General features: G+C 38.6%; 1 protein-coding gene across 3 annotated transcripts in view; it reads left to right on the top strand.

The window, feature by feature from the left end:
• DUSP29 (dual specificity phosphatase 29) overlaps nt 1-20,966 on the top strand; it is a 67,147-nt gene that overhangs the window by 40,870 nt on the left and 5,311 nt on the right. For all 3 annotated transcript variants that reach the window (XM_074232892.1, XM_074232891.1, XM_074232890.1), the window contains one exon: nt 13,827-14,047. In XM_074232892.1, the coding sequence (XP_074088993.1) occupies nt 13,827-14,047 (221 nt within the window). The remainder of the gene's footprint in view (nt 1-13,826; nt 14,048-20,966) is intronic.

Here is a 20,966-nt window from a genome sequence, read left to right as displayed (position 1 = left end):
TAGTCCAAGATCCCCTGGCAGAGACTCCCCCTCTCCCCCTTCTAGAATGGAAGAGGACAAAAACAGACTCAAATCCCAAGTCTGTTTCTTAGGGCATTCTGACCTAAGGGGAGAAAAAACAACCCTTAGGCCTTTTTTCCTTCCCAGCCCCCCCCCCCCCCCCATGGCTGGCTGTTGGCAGCTGTTTAGCTGGGAACACAGGAAAATGTGAAAGACTGTGCTCAGTCACGTAGTTTTGAAGGCACAGAAAGTTCTAGCTACATAGCCAAAGGAAATAAACTGCTCCCAACCACCTGGTAGGACAACACGGAATGTCCCCACAAAAGCAGTTCTCTGGATCCCCAGGAGCAGGTCCCTAGCATCTCTCAGGAGGGGATCTGTAGGTGGTCTGGCGCACGTGCCAAACCCGTTTTCTATGTAAAGTACTCTGTGAACTTTCAAGCACTATATAATTTGAACTATTGAAAAATACAATACAATACAAAAAGTTAGAAATAAAAGTTGTAAAATTTCAAAGAGCAAGTCTCAATTCAAGGAAGAGATATAAGAAAATACTTCTCTCCTTTGCAGAAGTAGAGGGATTCATGGATATAAAACATTGCAAATATATGTATACATTTGTATTTGTATTTTTCATGTACTGATTAGTTTACTGATATTTTTCTTTCTTCTACTTTTATTTAAAAAAAATTCTTCACCCAAAAAGAGGGTTCTCAGGAAGCGAGGAGGAAAAATTAAGTCATTTCAGTCATGCCTGACTTCATGATTCCATTTTGGGGTTTTCTTGGCAAAGACACTGTAGTGAGATGTTGTAGTTGTAAGATACTATAGCCATTTCCCTCTCCAGCTCATTTTACAGATGAGGAAACTGAGGAAAACAGGGTTATACAGGGAGAATTTAACTGAGGTTAAAAGAAGGCATAATATAAATTTAATTGAAAAAAATGGAATTTTGGAAGAGGGTGAGTTTTGGGGGAAAGATAGGTTTTGTTTTGGATTTTTGGAGTTTGAGATGTTTATGGAATATCCATTTTGAAATGTCTTAAGAGTAAGTTGATGACAAGAGACTAGAGTTCAGGAGAAAAACTGGGGCTGGATGTTTAGATCTAGGTGTCATCCGAAAAGAGACAATAATTGATCCCTTAGGAACTGAGGAGGTCATCAAGAGACATAGTCTTGAGGACATGCTTTAACTTACTGGATGAAGTCTAAAACATGATCCAGCAATCTTTTTATTACTACCATACTTAAATATGATCCACTCTTTCCAGGACCTCTCATAGGCCATTTAGAAGACATTAAAAATATATATGTAATGTGTTATTTCTTTTTTCATTTTTTAAAAAATAGTTTATTTCTTTTTCCAACTATATGCAATGGGAGTTTTCAACAGTCATTTTTTGGCAAGGTTTTGAATTTTACATTTTTCTCCCTCCTTCATCTCCCCAATAGAAAACAATCTAATAAAGGTTCTACATATATATATATATATATATATATATATATATATATATATATATATATATATATATTTGTGCTAAATCTATTAATCATGTTGTGAAAGAAGAACCAAATCCAAAAAGAAGGAAAAAAACATTAGAGAGAAAAAAATGACATAATATATAAGACAACTGTTAAAAATTGGAGATGGTGAACTTTGGTTTGCACTCAAACTCCATAGTTCCTTCTCGGGATATGGATGGTGTTTTCTATCACAGGTCTTTTAGAATTATCTTTGATTAATTTACTGCTGAAATGAACAAATCTTTCATAGTTGATCATCATGTAAAGTGTTGTTTCAATTTAAAGGTGTGAAGGTGTTATCCAGAAAGAGCAGCAGCCATACTTTCTCACAAAATTTTCCTTTGGTACAATGTTCAAGAGTTACAAATTCAGAGGGAAAGCCACAGTAAAGAGACTGAATTGAGGGGTAAATAGCTCCTTTGGGAGCCTGGGGAAGCTTATGTCTGCGGGCTGTAGATTAGATAGTGCTCTTTGAGAGTAAGGATTGTCTTTTGCCTTTTTTTTTTTTTGTATTCCTCAGTGCTTTGACTAGTACCTGGTCCAGGGTAAGTGCTTAATGCTTATGGAATGAACAAAGGAATGGATATTAGGTCTGTGGTAAAGGAGATCTGAGTTCAAATATAGCTACAGACATTTAGCAGCTAGGTGACTTTGGGCAAGTCATTTAATTTTGGTCTGTCTCAATTTCCTCAACTGTAAATGAGAAATTTCATGAGAAAATATTTGTTTCATAGACTGATATAGAATAGAAGCTTCCCACCCCAACAAATTTTTCTAACTCAGAGCAAAGTAAATTCTCTTTCCATAACTGCTCCAACCTTTATTCCTTCCCATTTGAGTCATTCAAAGAAATCCCTAGAACTGCAGGAAACAGCTTCACATTTTTATGTCAGTTGTATAATTGCTTCCTCATGATAAAGGTAAATAGGTGCCAGGTATTTTGAAACAAAGCAATTATAACTTCTGTGTCCCCTCTCCGACCCCACCCCCAGCCCATTGATTTCAAGTCCAGTCTTTGATTCAAAAAGCATTTATTAAACAGCCATCACATAGGAGGGACCAGGTGGTTGAAGTTCTTAGTATAAAGTTGAAAAGATCTGGAAGCCTTCGTTCAAGAATTTTCTGAACTGGAAGTTTCTAGTGACTTACAGTCCTCACTTCCTTTAGCCTAAGGAGGGTCTGGATGTGCCATTCCAGTCTCAAAGAGAATCTCCTCTTCCTCCCCTCCAAAAAAAAAAGTTTCTCTAAGATTTTTTTTTTACCTTTTTCAGAATTACAGGATGGGTCTTCACAGCAGATAATGTAGCCATTATCTGACCATAACTCAGGTAATTGAATTAATGAAGAGAACTAATTCAGATTGGCCTTCTTTAACTTGATGATCAATTTATAGCCAAAGTACATTAATTAAGACTATTTATTGAGATCAGTCTGAATTAGTCAAAAGATTGAATTTCAGACTATATTATCAAAGAAGTCAAGTTTAATTACTTTCCAGTAACTCAAATTAGACAAAGAATTCATTTCTGGAGGTGCAGGACTTGACTTTAATAATAATTAGGCCAAAATGATTTGTAATTAGCACATCAATTTGTGCTTCAAAAGTGATTGAAATATTTTCTTATATAATTTGAGCATTTTTCTCAAATCTTGCTCCTTCAGCTTATTTATTGGTTATGTATGCATAAATGGAATTATTGGCCCAACCCTGATTTTGTGATTTTTCATAAATTACATAACTTCCATTAATGAGGTTTGAATGTACCCTTCCTTCTTTCTTCTGTGCAGCATGGGCACCTCCAAAATGACAATGCCTATATTGAATAGGGATTCACTATGGAACAAGGAAGAGAGTGCTAGACTTGGAATACAAAGTTCTGAGTTCAGATTTCAACTCTGTCATTTCCTATCCCAGGCCAGTTGTTTCATCTTTCTTTTTTTTTTTTTAGGTTTTTTGTTTTTTTTTTTTTGCAAGGCAATGGGGTTAAGTGGCTTGCCCAAGGCCACACAGCTAGGTAATTATTAAGTGTCTTAGGTCGCATTTGAACTCAGGTCTTCCTGACTCCAGGGCCAGTGCTCTATCCACTGTACCACCTAGCTGCCCCATTTCATCTCTTTCATCTCATTTCCCACATCTGTAAAATGAGGGAATTGGAATAGATGACCACTAAGTTTCCTTCCAGGACTGAATGAATGAGTGAAAGATAAATATTTATTGAACACTCACTTTTCACCAAGCACTAGATTCAACATGCTGTATACAACTTTGAAAGCTTATGTTCTAATAGGGAGAGAAAACTCATAGAAGGACCTGGTGGCCAGGGAAGGGTATTTGGCTTTGAAAATACCAGAGATGGTGAGCAGATACCCAAGGGAATCAATTGAGAATGCCTTTCTAAGACCAATAGTGTACTGATTTGATTATAGCTCACAGAGCAAGAGCAGCCACAGGGTGTATGGCTAAGATGATTGGGCTCCAAGGCCAGATGGCACATGAAGCTTGGTGTGGTCTGGGGTTGGCAAGACATAAAAAATTATGTGAGTTTATGGTCAGTCATTTGCCAACCAGGATGGCATAGCCCCAGAAAGAGGGTTTCAAAGCTGTATTCCTTTGAAGAAGATTAGTTACCCAGTTAAATGGCAAGGATTATTGAGTTGCATTTTTACTCCAATCCAACTCTCCCAAGCCCTGGTTTTTGGGATCATGGAAGGACTAGAATGCACTCAAAGAGAACTGACCTCATCACTTGCCTCTCTCTTGACCTACTTTTTAGGAAAATCTCACTTTCTCTTTCCTCTATCTTCCTTCTCATCCAGACAGATGTCCAAGTCATAATTCCTGTGCCTCATGTAGAGGAGAAGTATGATTGTGCAGATCAACTAGAAATGGGAAATTTAAATATGGAAGAACAAAGAACAAAAATAGCCCTTAAGAATAGCTGAAGATGGGGGGGGGTTAGGTGGTGCAGTGAATAGAGCACTGACCTTGGAGTCAAGAGTACCCAAGTTCAAATCCTGCCTCAGACACTTAATAATGACCTAGTCGTGTGGCCTCGGGCAAGCCACTTGACCCCATTGCCTTGCAAAAACTAAAGAATAGATGAAGATAAATCAAAGTGAGTCAACTTGGACTTCTCTTGATTCACTCATTATTGCTGTTTGGTCATGCCTGACTTCATGATCCCATTTGGGGTTTTCTTGGCAAAGATACTGGAGTGGTTTGCCACTTCCCTCTCCAGTTCATTTTATAAATGAGGAAACTGAGGCAAAGAGGGATAAGTGATTTTCCCAGTGTCACAAAGCTAATAAGTATCTAAAGTTGAATTTGAACTTGGGGCTCTTGACTTTAGGGCTGGCATTCTATCCATTGCACCACCTAGTTGCCCTGGTTCACTCATTGCCAGAGAAATAAAAACTATCCATATCTTTAATTAGAGAGAATACCAAAAGAGATTAGATAACTCTCAAACTACTAAAGGAAACACAAAAAAGGAAAAAAATTATTGCCCACTACTTTGGAATGGTACTTGAATTTGAATCATTTTATGGGAGTAAATAGAGATGTAGGCAAAAAATTCTAAGAAAGTTAAATACTAAGAAATAGTAAATCAAAATCTTGGATTATAGAACTTTAGGCTCTGAAGCTGATGTGGCTTTACCTTAAATATACTTATGTAACTGTCTAAGAATGTTTGAGAATAGCAGCAGACTTTTCACCATTCTGGCTGCCTTTCCCACTGAATGACATAACATCCCTTCCCTGCACTGATGATGGGGTTCAAATCCCACCTTGGAAATCATGTGGAAAAAGAGGCAGCCTTAAGAATTCTATCAACAACAAAATGGTCTGGATTATTCTTTATGGATGTAAGTCATAGGGAACAATGGTTTTTCCCTTGTTTCCCCTCACAGGAATCAAGATATTAGGCCAATATTTCTTAAAATATTATTCCTTAAAACCCAGGTCTTCTGGGTGGTCTTTCTTTCCTCTCTTGGACATATTCAGTGATGTACCAGGGGTGTTGGTGGAGCCTGGGAGGAAGAAAGAACTACTGGTGAGTGTGGATATTGGTGCTTCTCTAGACCATCACCCCAGAGGCTACAGACAGGATAATTTCAAAGAAGAGAATTGCTGGCCTCTCTTGGGAATGAAGACACAGGGTTACCATTATTATTTTAACAAAACCAAGGCTAATTCTGGGCAGTTGTATAGAGGTTTTAATAGCTAAAAGATCTTTGTCATCTCCTATTCTACGCCAACTTCATTAGGAGGTCAATGAGGTTAATCAGGTGAGGAATCATTGAACTCAGTTGACATGAAGAAGGTGAAGTTTTGTGACTGACCAAAAGTCACACATGTTAGTGGCAAAGTTAAACCTAGGTGTCCTGATTCCCACTCCTGGACTTCTGAATACCATTAAACTTATAATCATTATCAGAATGAGTAATAGAGGAGAACAAAAGGTCATTTGGGGAGGGGAAGTATAATACTGTGGAAAGCAAGCTGAGTTTGCAGTCAGAAGACCTGGCCTTGACTCTCTATCCCATTATTTACAAACCCATGTCACCTTGTGCAAGTTTCTTAATTATTTGGGCCCCATTTTCTCTTTTATGAAATTTAGGGGAAGTGGACTAAATGGCCTTTCTAAAGATTTTTCTAGGTCATCACCTACAATTCCATATATTTCATTTCTGTGTCAAGGCAAAATTTAACTTGTCAAAAGCTACAGAATCAGTATCTACTTGTAAATTTTAAAATAATTCCTCCTCTTTCTCTTCCCTTATCTTCATCCTCCTCCTCTTCATCCTTCTTCCCTGGCACTGTGCTAAAACTGACAAAGTATTAATTTACTCTCCTTGTATAGTATCAAAAATAAAAGCATATAATGCAATGTTAGATTGTTTTGCATGAATAAAGAATAGGACAATATTTAATGAAGTGTAATTAGTACAAGAAACAGTCTCAGTTCATATAAAAGGAAAGCGAATAGTCTTCCAGAAAACTGTTAGAACTAAGTTTCTAAAATAGAACTCAAAATAAGACTAGATGAAAAGTTGGGGAGTTAAAAATCTAAATAAAGTTTAATTTTCCCTCCTAAAAATGAATAGGTTTAAGGCCACTTTGGGAAATGAGAAGATGGCCTAAGCAATCAAAATCCAGGAAACTACAGATCTTTAAAAAAGAAAGTGAATCACAGATAAAGTCAGATCTATACAATTGTAATTGTAATATCAATTGGTCAAGGCTAAGCTAAGCCAATATAATAAAAATGACAATTCTAATCTAAATAATTTACTTATTCAAATGACCAAAATTATTTTATAGAACTAGAAAAATAATAATATAATTAATCAAGAATATTAAGGGAATGAATGAAAAATGCCGAGGAAGATGATCTAGCCAGACTAGATCTGAAACTATAAAGCAGTAACCATTAATACTATGTGGCACTGGCTAAGAAAAAAAATGGTGGGTCAGGGGAATAGATTGGGTACACAAGACATAGTAGTAAATTAACATAGTGATCTAGCATTTGATGAACCCAAAGATTCTAGCTTCTGGTATTAAAAATTCACTATTTGATGAAAATGTTGGAAAAACTGGAAAATGGAAAATAGAAAAAAAAAATAGAAACTAGGTATTGACCAGCATCTTACACCATATACCAAAATCTAAATGAATACAAGATTAAGAATTTACACATAAAAGGTGGCATATAGATGACATATGGAGACATATGAGTCAGATCTATGGAGAAGGGAAGAATTTATGGCCAAATAGGAGATACAGAGCATTATGAAGTATAAAATGATAATTCTGATTATATTCAATTAGAAAGTTTTTTCATACACAAAACCAATGCAACCAAGATTAGAAGGAAAGCAGAAAATTAGGAAATAATTTTTACACGACTGTTTTTGATAAAGGTCTTATTTATCAAGTATATGGAGAATTGAGTCAAATTTATTAGACTATACATCATTCCCCAGTTGATAAATGGTCAAAGGTTATGAGCAGGCAGTTTTCAAATGAAGAAATCAAAAGCTATCTACAATCATATGAAAAAATGCTTTTAAATCATTATTGATCAAAGAAATGCAAATTAAAACATATACCACCGGATATCTATCAGAATGACTATTATGACAGAAATGGAAATGTTGGATAAAGGTTGGAGAGGATGTGGAAAAATTGGAACACTAATGCACTGTTGGTAGAGTTATGAACTGATCCAAACCATTCTGTAGAGTAAGTTGGAACTATGTCCAAGGTGGCATATATAGCATATAAAGCTGTGCATACCCTTAGATTCAGCAATACCACAATTGGGTCTATATCCCAAAGAGATTACAAAAAAGAGGAAAGGAGCTACATGTACAAAAATATAACAGCTCTTCTTGTGATGGCAAAAATTGGAAATTGAAGGGATGCCTAACAGTTGGGGAATGGCTGAACAAACTGTGGTAGGTGAATGTAATGGAACACTCACTATTGTTCTGTAAGAAATGATGAGCAGGCAAATTCAAACAGAGTGAAATGAGGATAACAAGGAGAACAGTAAAAACAGCATTATACAATGATCATTTCGTAGCCCTTCTTAGCAATACAATGATCTAAGACAAAGGACTTAATGAGGGAAAATGCTATCCACATCCAGAGAAAGAACTGATGGAATCTGAATTCAATCTGAATCAGATTGAAAGACTGTTTCCACTTTTTTTTGTTTGTGTTTTTTTCCCCTTTTGATATGTTTCTTCTTTATGGAAATATATTTAATGTAATATGAAAATGTTTTATATGATTGCATATATATTTATGTGTATGTGTATGTATATATATATATATATATATATATATATGTATATATAAAACCTATTTAAAATTTGTACCTTTTTAGGAGTCAGATGAGAGGAAGAAAATTAGGAACTCAAGTATTTTAAAAAATGAATTTAGGGGCAGCTAGGTGGTGCAGTGAATAGAGCACTGGCCCTGGAGTCAGGAGTCCCTGAGTTCAAATTCAGCCTCAGACACTTAATAATGACCTAGCTGTGTGGCCTTGGGCAAGCCACTTAACCCCATTGCCTTGAAAAATCTAAAAAAAATGAATTTAAAAAATTGTCTTTACCTGTAATGGGGGGGGGTGTATTTTATACCATAAAAGTAAAAAAAAAGTGAATGAAATGTCAGAAACAAAGTTCTACCCAAATATAATGGCTCTTTTCTAGCAATATAGTGACTTTTGGAAGAAAACTTTCCCAGAGTAAAATAAGATGAAATTGAATAGTGATAAGTCTAAAGTCCCATATGTGAATTCTAAAAATCAATTCCACACATCCATGTTGTCTAGACAATAGTTCATGTGAAAAAGATCTGGAAAACCAACCACAATTTCAGAGGATCCAAGAGGAAATGTTCTGCTTACCTCCTGAAAGAGAGAAGAAGGGACTCGGAGTACAGATTACAGAGTACAGTTTTTGGATATGGACAATGTGGAGATTTGTTTTACTAAGCAATATTGGTTACACATGTTTTATTTTTATCTTTCTTTTTCTAGTAAGGGAAATGGGAGGAAAAGAAAATCCATTTTTTGTCACTTCAAAAGAAAAAAGATCTGAGGATTAATGTGGACTACAAGCTCACTATTAATCAATAGTAGTGGAGGCCCCAAAAGTTAATAGGAATTTAGGCTGCATTAAGAAAAGACAAAGAATGTGATAATCGCATTATATTCTTCCCTGGTCAGTTCATAGCTGGAATATTCTGTTTTGTTTTTGTCACCACTTTTTGGGAAAGATTAACAAGAAGGGTTAAATAAAGAGAAGGGGGGGGATCACTTTTGAGAAGAGACTGGTAATAATGCCGTATTAAGTTTGGTTGAAGGAACTGGGGTGTGGGGTGGGGTATTTCTCCTAGAAAAGAGAAGACTATGATATTATAGGGAAAAGATCAGAACTGTTCTTTGCCCAAGGTGAGATAACTAGGAGTGAGCAATGGATAGAAGGGGCAGAAAGACAGACTTAGGCCTTAGTAAAAGCAAACTTCCTAACAATTAGATTATTCCAAAGCAGAATGGGTTGCCTCAGGCAGTTTCTCTCTTATTACAAGGCTTCAAACAAAGCCTGGGTTGACCATTGGCTTTGGAATGTTATTTGGCGAGAAGATTCCCATTCAGCTAGGGATGGGTCAAGAGGACCATTGAGAGCTTGGAGTCAGTTGAGCCTGTGTTTCTCAACCTTTCCTTTCTGTAAATAAATATGAACCTGGGAGAGATAAGATCTACTGAACTTTGAAAATTCAACTCAATTCAATTCAACAAATATTTGTCCAATACCTATATTTACAAGGAGAGGCAATGCTGAATCATCATCCATGTCCTGTCCCCTAATCCAGGGTAACCTACAAAGTTCTATCCTTGACTCTCATTTTCCTTACACTCTCTCTCAATGACCATATATGTAGATAATTCCCAGGTACATAGTCAGCCTTAGTTTCTCTTCTGGGCTGCATTCACACAATACCAAATGTTTGCTAGAAATCTTCAGTTAGACATCCTGGAGCATCTTAAATTCCAAAAAGGTACTCTCTGCCCTCTGAAATTTCCTTCTTTTCCAGATTTCCCTGTTTGTCTAGGGGGAACCACTATTCTGAACCCAATTTCAAATCCTCCAGGTCATTATTGATTCTTTTCTCACCTGGCTCCTAAATTTAAAAAAAAAGTTGTATTTATATGTTTTGTTTTTAAATAATAAACTTGTATTTCATGAGAGGCTTCTTGTAACACAGTAAAACAGTGAAGTGAAACCAATAGAACAATGACTTCATCTGGTAGTTCATGAAACATTTTACATCTCAGTACCCTCTCCCCACCTTTCTAATTTAAAAATAATGAATGAGTTAGTTTCTCTTTTTCCCATTCCTTAGACCACAGGGGTAGGGGGGGAAGAGGGAAGAAACTATTTCTTGTATGAAAAATGCATAGTTAAGCAAAACAAGCTCCCTCATTTGTTGTATATAAAACATACATGTCTCATTCTGTACCCTAAATTCATTGCTCCTCTGACATGGATAGCATATTTCATCCTTGGTCCTCTGGAATCAGGAACGGTCATTTAATTAGTCATCATTTTTATAGGCTTTCAAATTTGTTTGGTTTTACAGAGTTGCTGTTATCCTGTCAATTGCTCCCCTAGTTCTGCAAACGTCATTCTTAAACAACTAATATTTCCAAAGTGTAGAAAGAAGGGGACTCAAGACCCAAGTCTAGAATTTAGACTAGGGTTCAGGAGATGGATAATGGATGAAGATCCAACAGAGGAGATCGGGGAAAAGTGGTCAGATAAGAGAAAACCAGGAGTAAACAGTAACTATATTTCAGCACCTTAGGACAAATGTTTCATTAACTTGTCACTGTCACATAGCATTGAAGACTATCAGAACAGGAATAGCAGAAAGGTAAGACCCAAGGGCTCAAAGGTAAAAGACAGTATAACATAGAATTGGCCAACTATTGGTATTCTGAAGAGTATTCATGATGGAGTAGAAAACCAGAATAATGGAGGGATTATAGTTGTGCAAAGATAGAATGAATCTGCAGGGAGTGGAGATTATTTTCAGAAAAATTAATTTTAAAGTTCAAAATCATGGTGGAAGTTCAGTCATACATACTAGTGACTGAGGTAAGGTGATGCTATAAATGATAGGAATTTAGAGAAGAGGAGGAATTACTTAATTCAGTACAGACATTTCTATTCTTCTAATGCTAAGCCGGGAAGCAATGAATTGAAATTAGAAAATATAACACAACCTGCATAATTAGTTTTGTTCACTGGAAGAGGTTAGAGAATCACCCTTGAAGCCAATTTAGGCTCATTGCCATGGCTTGTGTGAGGTCATTCTGTGAAGGGCTCAAGAACTCCAGAGCATCATTCAAGGAAGGAACATACAATGTGGCATGAGAAAAAAAAGAGTTTTTCTGATCAGGTGGTCTAGATTGTTTTTCTCATTTCATTCTCCCATAACTATTTCTTAGCTCATCCTATCCTCTAAGCCTAGAAAGGACTCTTTGATCATCTCTTCCCCAGTCCCTCCTAATAGTTTATATTTATTTATATAGAACTTGTGGGTTTAGAAGGTCCTTTACATACATTACCTCCTTTAATCCCCACAATAGACCTGTGAGGATGGCAACTATATATATATACACACACATATGTATGTATACACACATGTGTGTGTGTGTGTGTGTGTGTGTGTGTGTGTGTTATACCCAATCTATAGGTAAGGGACCTGAGGTTTGGAGAGGTTACAATGCCAGGCTATAGTCACATTGCTTACAAGTATCGGAGGAGAGGATTTGGATCTAAGTCTCTTAATTTCTCATCTATCACTTGAGCTCCTAGAAACATACATAGACTAAGACTGGAAGGGACCTTCAAGGTCATGTAGTACAGCCCCTTCAATTCGGATGAGAAAACTAAGGGCAGGAAGCAGTTAAGAGACTTGCCCTGGGTTACACAACTAGCAAATATCTGAGATCAGATTTGAACATGGGTCTTTCTGCCTCCAGGTACAACCCCATGCCACCTAGTTACCTTTCCTTCCTCCCCTCCCCCCCGCAATATATAGCTGATTTGAACTCAGATCTTCAGACTCAAAATCAATTGAACTGCCTCTTCATCTGTCTCTTGGAATCCCTCCCAAGACAGATGCCATAATGTTCCTGGTCTTTTGATTTACACTGATAGAAATCTCTTTTTTATCTGTTTTTGTTGTGTGTATGTGTCCTTTCTCTGTTAGCTTGAATGTTTTGCTCCATGTCTGCCTTTGTATCTCCCCCAGTGTCTAGCACAGCCAAGGCCCTGGATATAGTGGGTATTTGGGTCAATATTTGTTAAATTATTGACCGAAATGTGGCCACATCAAACACTGACATTCGTTATTTATATGGCCCAGTCTTTGACATGGCCCTTTGACACTGACCACACTGCTATTTGTAAGGTTGAAATGCAATTGCTGAAGCTGGATTTAAGACTTCATGATTTATAGGATCTTTCCTTTCATGGACAGCTTAGTCCCATTTTTCCACTGAGTTCTACTACAAAGCAGCCCATTGCCTGCTCAGTGATTTGGATGATATTAGAAGGGGTTTTAATTAAGCACAGATCTATGACCTGAAAACAAAATTATTTTATTGTTTGTTGTATATACACTTAGGGACAAATCTAAACAATGAAAACCAGGTTTCTTAAGAAGAAAAATTAAAAACAGAAGAGGAGTTCCATGGACCCTGTAGTGGAGCCAAGATCAGGCCAGAGAAAATCTGGCAGGATCCATCCTCTCCTTGGGCCACTGTTTTAATCAAGTTTGCAAATATCTCTAAATGCTCAGTGTACACTATTGCTTTCCTTCTCGTGTGAAACATGCTACTCACTGGAACCAACTATGATGGAATAAGGAGAAGAAAAATCATAGACAAGGAAGCCTTGGCTGAAAATGGGAGAGTCGATATGAGCTTTTGGGTGGCTGGGCCACACTGGGATAGAAAAGAACCTATAACACCAGTTCTTTTCTGCTACTGGCCCCAAGGCCAGTCATTGATTTGTGTTGGCTGCTCCCCCCTTTACCCAACTGCACGAAATTGCTTTCTGTTGTTGGTCTAGAGTTTTGTGAGAGCTGTTTATCAGATCGGTGAATTTGTTATTTATATCAAATATTCAAAATTTTAGAGGAAATTGTTGCACTGAAGAAATTTGAAATCAAGGAGAATTTTCCAGGGATTCCTAGATAAAAAATATTATTCAATACACGGACACCACGTTTAAAAAAACGAAATATTGAGAGACGGGATTTTTTCAAGAGGAGACTTGGAAGGGGGAGGGGAGGAAAAACTTCAAGTGTTTGAAAGGTTATACCAGGGAAGAGGGATTCCATTTGTGGTATCTAGCCCCAGAAGGGAGAGTGAAGAACAATAGATGAGAATAGATGCTACCAGGCAAATTTGGACTTGAGGTAAGAAAATGCTTCTTCACAATTAGAGGTGGCCATCAGTAGAATGGACTGCTTTGGCAGAGTGGGGTCCCTTATAGTCATTCAGGAAGCATTTGTTGGGTCCTTGCTCTCAATAGTAAGGAGGAGCTCTTAACTGGATGACCATTTCTCACAGTGGGAATTCTTTTCTAGTAAAGGTTAGACTGGAAGGTTACTGAGGTCCCTGACTGATGTTCAGTTATGGTGACTGTAGAGATGGCTCCTTGGCGTTGCAAAGAGTGGCTCACAAGATCACAATATCTTTGCTTCACAGGGCCACTGCGCTGGACAGGTACAGTTTAGAGAAATCTGGCTTCACCCACATCCTGAATGCCGCCCATGGCCGATGGAATGTGGACACTGGTGCTGCCTACTACAGAGACATGGCCATCGAATACCATGGAGTAGAAGCTGACGATGTCCCCACCTTCAACCTCAGCGAGTTCTTTTACTCGGCTGCTGAGTTCATTGATACCGCTCTCCAAAACGATAGGAGTAAGGAGAAGGGCCAGGGGTCCTTGCACACCATTGGTTGATGAGCCATCGGTTCTCAAAGGGCAGTGGGCATTGGGGGTGGGAGAGCACCACGGGCAGGGAAGGTGGAGGTGGTCATATCACCAACCCACATGGGAAGGGCCTAGGCTGGAGGTGAAATTTCAAAGATGGTAGCCACTGGTGGGGAGTGTGGGTCAGAGGAGGAGAGGCTATTTATCAGAACCTGGAAAATAACATATTTAACTGGGAACATGAAGCTCTATGCCAGCCATCTCCAAGACAGCAGGGGCTTGTGAGTCCTGAAAGAAAATAGGAATTTTTTAAGTTCCTAGTCTGATGACTGAAATTTATTATTCACTGACCTCCAAGCTCCTCTCCAGAGTTGTCAGAGCAGTTGTATAATTCACAAAATCTGGACCCAAGACAACTGGCAGGTGGTTCCTTCTAGGGTGGGGAAACAGGTGACTTAAGAAGGAACCTGGGGGCGGGAAACTTCAGGTTTTTCTGTGACTTTCAAAGTCCTTTGTACCTAAGGACTAATTCCTAAATTCGATTCACCTGTTTCATTTCCAACCAGTTCAAACTGTGGAATTCAGCCAGTGCCCCTGTCTTCTTCCAAAGCATATTGGTGTTACAGCTTTTTTTTTTCTGGAAGGTTTTGTGCTTCAAGCTGATCATGGTCAAGTCCCCAAGTCAATTCAGTGATCAATCAGAATGCCCCGCTCCAGCATTTCCTAGCTTCCAGCCCTGCTGGTATAAGTATTGAGGCGATGAAGAAAAGGTAGAAGTCGTCTTTGTTCAGAGTTCACATTCTAAAGGCGGAACATGTCAGATCCCTGAATTGGTACATGCATGGGAAAGTGACAGAAGAGGGGGAGAGTACTAACAGCTAGGGGCAGTGAGGGACAAGGGGGACCAGAAAAGGTCTCCTGTGGGAAGTGGGAAGTAGCCAGAGATTCTAGGAGGAAGAGGTCCGGAAGGGGTACATTCTGGGGCATAGAGTATAAGGCAAGGAGATGGCAGAGGAGGCATTATAGATGACACAAGTAGGCCGTTAGATTTGGACTGTGGACTGTGGGGAGGTGAGTGACCTATTAAGAGACTGGAAAGATGGGAAGGGGTCAGCCTGTCCAGATCTTGAAATCGAGGAGTTTATATTTGATCCTAGAACAAAGTGAGCCATTGGAGTAGAGTGAGTGCAGGAAAAGAGTGAAAGGGTCAGAATAATGTTTAGGAAAATTGTTTTGGCAGCTGTGTGGAGGATGGTTTAGAGAGAAGAGAGACTTGAGGCAGGGAGTCCAGGCAGCAGGCTGATAAAGGTCTACAATAGCATGACGGCTGTGTGAATAGAGAGAAGGGGATGTTGCAAAATGTATTTGTTATATTTTGTATTCTGGGATGTCTCCCCCTTTATGTCCCTCCCAACCCCACACCAGAGAAGGCCAACATTTGAAACAGATATGTGTATATATATATATATATATATATATATATATATATATATATGAAAAACTATATAATACGTACTTCCATCTATCAGTTCTTTTTTTTTAAGGGTTTTTTTTTTTGCAAGGCAAATGGGGTTAAGTGGCTTGCCCAAGGTCACACAGCTAGGTAATTATTCCACCTAGCCACCCCTATCAGTTCTTTCTATGGAAGTATACAGCAGCTTCCTTCATAGCCCCTTTGTAGTTGATTTAAATATTCATCTTAGGGGCAGCTAGGTGGTGCAGTGGATAGAGCACTGGCCTTGGAGTCAGGAGTACCTGAGTTCAAATCCAGTCTCAGACACTTAATAATTACCTAGCTGTGTGGCCTTGGGCAAGCCACTTAACCCCCCATTGCCTTGAAAAATCTAAAAACAAACAAACAAATAAACAAACAAATAAATATTCATCTTGCTCACAATAGTTTAGACCAATAGTTTGGTCTTCTTACATTATTGCTGTAATTGTATATAACATTTTCTTGATTCTACTCATTTTACTCTTCATTATTTTATGCAAGTCTTTCCATGTATTTTCCTAAAATCATTTCTTACAGCACAATAGTATTCTATCACAATCACCTACCACAACTTGATCAGTCACTCTCCAATGGATGGGCATCCCCTCAATTTCCAGGTCTTTGCCACTAAGAGAGCTGTCATAAATATTTTAGAATTTATAGGTTCTTCTCCTTTTTCCCTGATCACATTAGGGGGAAAGTCCTAATAGGTCAAAGGGTATACACAGTTTTATAACTTTGGGGACATAATTCTAGATTTCTCTCCAAAGTGACCGGAAAAGTTCTCAGTATTACCAACAGTATCCCAACTTTTCTCCATTCTCTCCAACATTTGTCATTTTCCCCTTCTATCATATTATAGGTGTGAGATAGTATCTCAAAGTTGTTTTAATTCATATTTCTCAAATCAATAATGACTTAGAGCAACTTTTCACATGATTAAATATAGCTTTGATTTCTTCTTCCAAAAATCACTTGTTCATAACCTTTGAAAATTTATCATTTGAGGATGTTTCATATTCTTATAAATTTGACAAAATTCTCTACATATTTGAGGTCTGAGGTCTTTTTCTGAGAAACTATCCTCAAATGTTTTTAACCCCAAGATTTGACAAATGATTAGATATTTGGTGAAAAGGGATATCAAGATGGTAAATTTTTTTGAAATTTGGAAGGGGGACAGGGTTTTTTGGAGGGTGAAGATGTGTTTTCTTTTGGATATGTTGAGTTTGAGACACTTATAGAATAGTCAAAAGAAAATGTCTGTGTCAACTTGTCAGAGACATGGGACTAAAGCTCAGGGAGGGTTGGATAAATAGATGTGGGCATTATCTACATAGAGATGATAATGAAATCCATGAAAGTTTTTTTTTAAATCCATGATAGTTTATGAGTTCACCAATATGAGAGAGAAAAGAGAACATAGGACAGATCCTTGGAAACAGCCACAATTAGTAGGTATGGCATGAATGAAGACTCAGCAAAGGAGACCAGAAAGGATTGGTTCAGTAGATAGGAGGACAATATAGATGAAAACCTAGAGAAAGAGTGAGTAAGCAGGAGGGAAGAGGGTGTTCATTGGTGCCAGATGCTGCAGAGAGGTCAAGAGAGATGAGTAACTAAGAAAAAGCCATCAGATTTTGCAGTTAAGAGATCCCCGGTAACTTTGGAAAGAAGAGTTTTCTTTGGATGATGAGGTTAGAAGCCAGAAGAGAATGAAAGGACATCCTAAGCTTTTCTAAGAAAATTGGCTGAGAAGGGAAATGAACTAAAGAATATTTGGTGCACATGATGAGATCTGGGGAAGGTTTCTTCAGGATGCTAATAACAATCTTTTTAAAACACAGACTTGGAAGTTGATCCCAAAGGATGCTTTACCATAGATGTTAACCCAGGCAAAGACATCAGGGTATCTATGAGTGTTATGATAAATTTGGAATCAACCTCCAAGCCTGTGTTTCAAAAAAAAAAAAGACCTAGCTATTTCAAAATAAAGCTATCAAAATATGTTTAAAAAACAAAACAGAAACAAGCTTGTGGACATTAAGATAAAAACCTGGAAAGTGGTTGCATATTACAATGAATTTCCTTAAGAGTAGAAGGAATTGGGACGGCTAGGTGGTGCAGTAGATAGAGCACTGGCCCTGCAGTCAGGAGGACCTGAGTTCAAATTTGGACTCAGACACTTAATAATTACCTAGCTGTGTAGCCTTGGGCAAGCCACTTAACCCCATTGCCTCCCTCCCCCCCCCCCCAAAAAAAAGAGCAGACAGAATCAAATTTCTCATTTGGACAAGTCAAAATGAAATCAGAGTAACTGTAGAGTAGTTTAAGGTTGCAAAACAACTTTCTACGTCACAAGCATGCAGTGAGGTATGTCAAGAATCATTTCCCAGGGGCAGCTAGGTGTTACAGAAGATAGAGCATGGATTCTGGAGTCAGGAGGACCTGAGTTCAAATCCAGTCTCAGACACTTAATAATTACCTAGCTGTGTGGCCTTGGGCAAGAACCCCACTGTCTTGTAAAAATAATAGAGTAAAAGAATCATTTCTCTTCTTTTACAGATGAGGAAATTGAGATTCTGAGGGTTTTAAGTGATAGGTTCAGAGTTATAGAAAGAGAATCTTCAGACTCCAAGTCTGTTGCTCAAAAAATGTTTGATCCCTGGACTTTTCCAAAGTGTATCAGATGTTGTTAAGTATGTAAAGTGTGGTTATATGCTTGTTAGTGTATGCACATTAACTGAAGAGCTACATGCTAGCCTTTATTTGTTGACTGAATCCGTGGCTTCATTTGGTAAAGCACACTATCGATGAGGAAATTCCTTCTACAGCCATTCTGTAAATTTTAGTCTGAGAGAGTTGTCTAGGACGTAGAGAGAGTAAATGTTTTGTCCAATATCACACATCCAGTTTGTATCAGAGAAAGGACTGGAACCCAGGGTTTCTTGATTATGGAATCAGTCCCCTAAAACTTATACCATGTTATCTCAGATATAAAATATGATATTAGGCATTAGAATGAAAAATTAAAAGAGAATAAAAAATTTTAAAAGCCTGTCTAAAGGAAAGAAATTCAGAATCTGCCCTAAACTCACAAGTACCCATGGGGAGCAAGCCCATATTAAAGGTCATTTGTATATAGAAAGAGCAATGGCCTATCAAGAGACTCCACCCTATGGCAGCTTAGGACAGAGTTGGGTGGGGGTAGGAGAGAGATGTGGTGTAGTATCAGCATTGTCCAGACTCTAAGGAGCAAAGGGGTAGATGGCTTCGGGCATCTCCATGATGGAAGAGGGGAAGTGGAAGGATGTGGGCAGGTCAGACAAGACATCTGGCACAGGACAGGTCAGGAGATTAGATCAGCTTGCTGGAACCCTGAGAGTGAGACTTAATGATGTTTCTGGATCAAAGTCAGCATGATTTCTTTGCTTACAAATTCGCCCTCTCTGTAGTTACCTATTTTGTATTTACTCCTTGGTATTGTCTGCTAATTATACTCTGATGATGAGGTTCCTGCTCCCCAGCTCTAGGGTTATGCAGAGGCCCTTGCTTGGCTCCCTCAGCTAGGGATCCTTCACCATTTATTAATATTCTCTTGATGCAACAAGGGTTGATGGATGATATATCGAAAAAGCAAGGCATTTTTCTCCCCCTTAGATTTTCACATCCTTTGTGGCTGTCCATGTTGTTTCTGGTCTCTGTACTGTTCTTCATCTGCCGGCTTGCCCACAGGCTCTGCAATGAATATGTGGTCTTGCTCACTTATTTTTGGGATTGTCATAAGCATGCATGCATGGGATGTCCAGATCATATCACTTTAGTCCAGATTCAGAAGGCCCTGGGTTGACAAGATGGCTTTAGACTCAACAGCTTCCGGATTCGGAAAGTCTGGAATGATGTGTTCAGGTCCTATTACGCCCATCCTAAAAGTCCACGTTTGGTATATCTCACTAGTCAGGTAGCCTAGATAACAAAAATCACTTAGGAGAATCCCACAAATGAACAAGAAATTCATTTACTTCTGATAGATAAGGAACTGAAACAAAAGGACATGATCCAGGTCACACAGAGAGTTGGCTGGAACCTAGGCCCCTACTGCCACCGCTGCCGCAGTCTTTTCCCTGCTGGAAACAGAGTCTCATTAGATTGAACCCAATGCTCTGGCCTTTCAAGATTTCTTTCCTTTCTTTTTTGGGGTATCCTGACTGATTCTTGTCATACAGTGTACTGGGTCTGTATCTTTATCTGAGTCACTGATAAAAATTCTCAGTCATCATACATAGATTCTGGGAGCAACCCCATGGAGACCACCTCCCAAGTTACTTTACTTTGGTTGGTGGTATACAGAAATGGAGAAGAGGCAGAGGCTTTTCAGTTTAAAAAAGGGAAGAAACTCACCACTGAGATTAGTCCTGAAGCAAAATATTTCATTTAGACCCATTATGGCATTAAACCTAAAAGGGTTAGAATCTTTCTAAAGGCTCATCTGGCACCTAAATTATGCAGAATCTTGTAAGATCTCTGACCAATCAAGTGCCCTTTGGGGGAAAAAAAGGGGAAATCATTGCCTCAACCTAATTTTGGGGTGAAGTAGACAATTCTCTGGAAGAGGCTTAGAGATCAGGGATGTGTATCTGTCTCTCTTGTCTGTCTCTGTCTCTGTCTTTCTGTCTATCTTTGTCTCTGTCTCTCTCTCAGTGCTTATCAACTTACAATATGCTTTATATATACTCTTTGAATCTTTCCAATAGCTCAGTAACGAAAAGGTTACAGAATTCACGACTGGCGCTACAATCTCCGTCTCGGTTCGGGACTATTTCAACTATACTATGCTGCCTCCACCTGATTGTTCTGAGACCAATAAAATGTGGAGTGGGGATGGGGAGGGAAGAGAAAGAGCTGTTTCCCCCGCCCAAAAAAAGTCCTTGGACCTTGGGCTCCTGAGGAGACAGGCCTCTTGGTCCCAAGAGATCAACACAGCAAACAGCAGAGGATCACCCTAATCCCTTTCACTCCAAAACAAAGATCAGCTGCAGGGTCCAATGTTTAAGGTTTTCTTCCTCTCCTCCCTGTGGGTCCCCCTGCCACTCCTTTCTATGCTCAGAGCTCTTATTAGTAGGGCTAAATGAACAGCAGTTTTCATCTGTTTCAAATATTGGGTCATGACCAAAAGAATTACCCTTTTTTTTTTCCACGAAAGGAAGAGGCACTCCAGTTATCAGGGGCCCCTGGAACAATCTGGGGGCTCAAGAGGGAAACTGAAGTGACTCATCTTTGGAGCTGGGCTTATCAGCCCCAGTTTTGGGGCCCATATAGAGAACTAGACCCTGGAGTCTGACCCTGAGTCCCCTGAATCAAAGCATTATTAGCTAGGAATAATTTGGCCTCCTTCCTGAGCATAGAAATTCCT

The sequence above is a fragment of the Macrotis lagotis genome, chromosome 4 (assembly GCF_037893015.1).
Source record: "Macrotis lagotis isolate mMagLag1 chromosome 4, bilby.v1.9.chrom.fasta, whole genome shotgun sequence".
Classification (NCBI taxonomy): domain Eukaryota; kingdom Metazoa; phylum Chordata; class Mammalia; order Peramelemorphia; family Peramelidae; genus Macrotis; species Macrotis lagotis.
The sequence above is the reverse complement of the archived record's forward strand: the minus strand, read 5'-3'. Positions and strand labels throughout refer to the sequence as shown.